This window comes from Sciurus vulgaris (assembly GCF_902686455.1).
Source record: "Sciurus vulgaris genome assembly, chromosome: 13".
NCBI classification, from domain to species: Eukaryota; Metazoa; Chordata; class Mammalia; order Rodentia; family Sciuridae; genus Sciurus; species Sciurus vulgaris.
In genome coordinates, this window is record NC_136474.1 from 19,268,813 (window position 1) to 19,273,734 (window position 4,922).

At 38.7% G+C, this 4,922-nt stretch overlaps 1 protein-coding gene across 2 annotated transcripts; it reads left to right on the plus strand.

Moving 5' to 3' along the window:
• Nucleotides 1-361: 361 nt before the first annotated feature.
• LOC306642557 (CMP-sialic acid transporter-like) lies at nucleotides 362-2,461 on the plus strand. Of its 2 annotated transcripts, XM_079108368.1 has the most exons (3): nucleotides 362-574; nucleotides 769-1,083; nucleotides 1,200-2,461. In XM_079108368.1, the coding sequence occupies exons 1-3, from the start codon at nucleotides 383-385 to the stop codon at nucleotides 1,704-1,706; spliced, it is 1,014 nt and encodes a 337-aa protein (XP_078964494.1). In that variant the 5' UTR covers nucleotides 362-382; the 3' UTR covers nucleotides 1,707-2,461. The 2 variants fall into 2 exon arrangements, with proteins under 2 accessions (XP_078964494.1, XP_078964493.1); XM_079108367.1 differs by lacking the exon at nucleotides 362-574 and having other exon boundaries at nucleotides 596-1,083; nucleotides 1,200-2,459.
• The last annotated feature ends 2,461 nt before the right edge of the window (nucleotides 2,462-4,922 follow it).

Below are 4,922 nucleotides of genomic sequence, written 5' to 3' on the forward strand. Positions count from 1 at the left end.
TTGGTCAACAAGTGGAGGCACCTCTGCCAACTAGCAGGCAATATACCCCACCTGAACAAACAGAGAAGATGGTAAGAAATCATGAAAAGAATCTACAAGAACTATGGGATATCATGATTCAAACTAAAAAGCTTCCTCTCAGCAAAGGAAACTATCAGCAATGCGAAGAAAGAGCCTTCAGAGTGGGAGAAAATCTTTGCCAATCATACTTCAGATAGAGCACTAATCTCCAGAATCTATAAAGAACTCAAAAAACTCTACACCAAGAATGCAAATAATCCAGTCAACAAATGGGCTAAGGAAATGAATAGACACTTCACAGAAGAAGATCTACAAGCAATCAACAATCATATGGAGTTCCGCGCGGGGCTGTCGGAGCGCCATGGCTTCCGCGAGAGAAAATGTCAGCTTACTATTCAAGTTATACTGCTTGACAGTGATGACCTTGGTGGCTGCAGCTTATACTATAGCTTTAAGATACACGAGGACAACAGATAAAGAACTCTATTTTTCAACCACAGCTGTGTGTGTTACAGAAGTTATAAAGTTATTGCTAAGTGTGGGACTTCTAGCTAATACCTTGGTAAATTAGCCCAGGATTATATGCCTTCTAGTAGTTCTCATCAGATCAAGAGTTGGAAGAATGAGGCCTACTTTTGACCAAAAATAGGTCAGAAAGAATTGGTTTCAGTCAGTTGATAGTGAATTTAGGTGGGGAGGCAGCAGTGGAATCTCTCTGCATTCAACATGGAGCTTCAGGACTTCTTCAGAGAAACTGGTAGTCTGGGTAGATTCAAGGCATCTTTAAGTGAAAACGTCTTGGGGAGCCCCAAGGAACTGATGAAGTTAAGTGTGCCATCGTTAGTATATGCTGTTCAGAACAACATGGCTTTCCTAGCTCTTAGCAATCTGGATGCAGCAGTATACCAGGTGACTTACCAGTTGAAGATTCCCTGTACTGCTTTATGTACTGTTTTAATGTTAAACCGGACACTCAGCAAATTACAGTGGATCTCAGTTTTTATGCTATGTGGTGGAGTCACACTTGTACAGTGGAAACCAGCCCAAGCTACAAAAGTTGTGGTGATGCTGCTGCTGCTGGTCCAGGGACCATACATTGAGAACCACTGGGTCTACAGTGCCTTCTGTTTCTCCTTTTATCATCATACAAACATTTTAGACCAAGCTTTCTCTCTCAGGTGGAACAGAATCCATTATTAGGGTTTGGCGCTATAGCAGTTGCTGTATTGTGCTCAGGATTTGCAGGAGTGTATTTTGAAAAAGTCTTAAAGAGTTCAGACACTTCCCTTTGGGTGAGAAACATTCAAATGTATCTATCAGGGATCGTTGTGACATTAGTTGGCGCCTACTTGTCAGATGGAGCTGAAATTAAAGAAAAAGGGTTTTTCTATGGTTACACTTATTACGTCTGGTTTGTTATCTTTCTTGCAAGTGTTGGAGGCCTCTACACTTCTGTTGTGGTCAAGTACACAGACAACATTATGAAAGGGTTTTCTGCAGCAGCAGCCATTGTCCTTTCTACCATTGCTTCAGTGATGCTCTTTGGATTACAGATAACACTTACCTTTGCTCTAGGTACTCTTCTTGTATGTGTTTCCATATATCTCTATGGACTACCTAGACAAGACACTACATCCATCCAACAAGGTGAAACAGCTTCAAAAGAGAGAATCATTGGAGTGTGATTTGAGCCTCAGGAGAGAGTTCTACTATGACTAAACCATTTGCATTAAACTAGAGCCTTAAGTCAATTTTGGAAGGTAGCTTAAACAGTACAAATTAACGGTATGGCATGAGAATTAAGAAGAAAGCTGTATGAATAAACTGTTAATACAGAGATTTAATGTGGGCCTGTTTGGGGTCAAGCTGTTTTAGAATGAAGGAATTTTATTACTATATATAATAATGTATATAAAAAGTATGGAGATGATATGGTATTAAAATCATGTGAAGCTACAATATTCAAGTAAGAATGTATGGGAAAATGTTCAAGGGTTAAAGTGCCAAAGCTATTTCTGTACTAACTGTTCTCTTGTTCAGGTACCAGGGGAGAAGGATAGCCCTTCCTGTTCTCCAGTTCATGTACAATATTGTGCCCCAGCAGCAGTAGAGACCTAGCTCTTCAAAGAGGCAGAAAACAGACAGGCTAGTTGAGAAATAAACAGGATGTGTAACTTCTCAAATGGAATCTATTTCCTAACTCAGACAATGATTTCTAGGTAGTGACTGAGTACTCCTTTAGTGCTGTATTTGTGCCATTCATTGTCTGGTTCATATTTCTTTCCTCTTAGATGATGTACTTTTTTTCAAAAAGATTTCTAATGTCACTTTTATACTTTTTTTTTTTTTTATAAAGTATGGTTAAATGTTGGGCTCTCAAAAATTTGTGAAATTTCAGTGTTTTTAAAAAAAATTTCTATGATTGGGAAATTCAGCAATAAACTTATTTATATGAAAAAAAAATCATATGGAGAAATGTTCAACATCTCTAGTTATAAGAGAAATGCAAATCAAAACCACCCTAAGATTCCATCTCACCACAATTAGAATGGCGATTATCAAGAATACAAGCAACAACAGGTGTTGGCGAGGATGTGGGGAGAAAGGTACACTCATACATTGCTGGTGGGGCTGCAAATTAGTGCAGCCACTCTGGAAAGCAGTGTGGAGATTCCTTAGAAAACTTGGAATGGACCCTCCATTTGACCCAGCTATCCCACTCCTTGGCCTATACCCAAAGGACTTAAAATCAGCATACTACAGAGATACAACCACATCAATGTTCATAGCTGCTCAATTCACAATAGCCAGATTGTGGAACCAACCTAGATGTCCTTCAATTGATGAATGGATAAACAAACTGTGAGATATATATATATATATATATATAGATAGATAGATATATATCTATCTATATATATATATATATACACACACAATGGAATATTACTCAGCCATAAAGAATGATAAAATTATGGCATTTGCAGGCAAATGGATGAAATTGGAGAATATCATGCTAAGTGAGATAAGCCAATCTCAAAAAGCCAAAGGACGAATGATATCGCTAATAAGTGGAAGATGACACATAATGGCGGGGAGGGAAGGGTTAGTGTTAGGGTTAGAGTTAGGGTTAGGGAGTGGGGCAAGTATGGAGGAAGGAACTACTGTATAGAGGGTAAAGAGGGGTGGGAGGGGTGGGGGGAAGGGAAAAAATAACAGAATGAATCAAACAACATTGTTCTATGTAAATTTATGATTACACAAATGGTATGCCTTACGCCATGTACAAACAGAGAAACAACATGTATCTCATTTGTTTACAATAAAAAAAAATTTGCCTATCCAATAACATGGGAGATCGTTCCATCTTTTAAGGTCTTTTCAATGTCTTTCTTCAGTGTTCTGCAGTTTTCATTGTAGAGGCCTTTCACCTTTTTGTTAGATTGATTCTAAAATATTTTTTTGAGGCTATTGTGAATGGGGTAATTTTCCTAACTTCACTTTCAGTAGATTTGATATGCTATATTAAATGGAGACAATAAAAAAGTTTAAAATGAGGTTAATTATTTGAAAAATCAACTGTTGTTATTCTGCTGTGCAGTAGAACACTAGTTTTATTCTCCTGATCTAATATTATTTTTGTACCTGAGAATCAGACTCTCCCCATCTCCCATTTTGACTCTCTCCAGCCTCTGGTAACCACTGTTCTACACTCTACTTCCAGAGATCAACTGTTTTAGTTTCCGTATACGAATGAGATTACGCTTCCTTTATCTCTCTGTGCGTACTTATTCAACTTATCATAATGTTCACCTGGTCACTCATGTCGCCACAAATACCAGGATGTTATTCTTTTTTTTGTGGCTGAGCAATACTTGAATATTTACAAAGGATAAATGAGATGATGAATATGTTAAATACCCTGATCTGATTATCAAGGAATGCATATATTCTACCCTTAAATTTGCATACCTTTTATTTGTCAATTACATAAAAATAAAAATGATGAAAACTAAAAATGAGAATTGTGTTTTAAAAAAGTGATATAATACACGTTTTTATGTTTTTCTTCCCACATTCCTCACAATGTACCTTTTTTCAGTGTCAATTTTTACCACTGGAATGTACGCTTGTGAGACCAGGAATAATGCTGGTCCTTTGGGCTGCTCTATCTCCAACATTGAACCCAATGACTGGCATGCAGATGTAGCTTGCAAGCATCTATTGACAGACTGATTAATTAATGAATATGTTTTTCAGTTCTTTGTAAGTGTAAGGAGTCACAACTGAGATGTTTCCATTTCTCAACTGTTATCTGTTTAATCTGTTGTGAAGAGAGTTCCCTCCCCAACACACACACTCAAAAGTTGTTTACAGGGAATAATGAACTGGAGTAACATCACCATGATAAAATATCAACTTGACACCCCTGTCCTCAAACAAACCTCTTGCCATTTCCACCTCATGATAACCCTCTGACATCTAGGAAGCAGTCCATTCTGCAAAGAATCAAAAGCTTCATCTGTCTTTCATTGTTCCTCAGTACAACCTTCCTTTCCTCCCCTGCTCCTCACCCCATCCTTTTCTGTCTTCTGCTCCCTGATTCCATTGTGTCTCTAGGCCACCTCTTGAAGGGTGAGCACTCTCTCTGCCTTATGTGATTTATGGGCCCAGGGACACCAAGGTCAGAACCCAGATTGTTTTGCAGGTGCCCCTGAAGCCCCTGGATGGTGTTGGGAGCTCCAGCCCTGAGGGACAGCCCACAGGAAATGAGACTAAATTTGCAGCAAGAGGCACAAAGTGGCACTGGATATCACCCAACAACCAAAGCAGTCATTGTTTTCCAACCTCCACTCCTAGGGACCCAAGTTTGAATCTACAGAAAGACAGCAGCTGTGGTT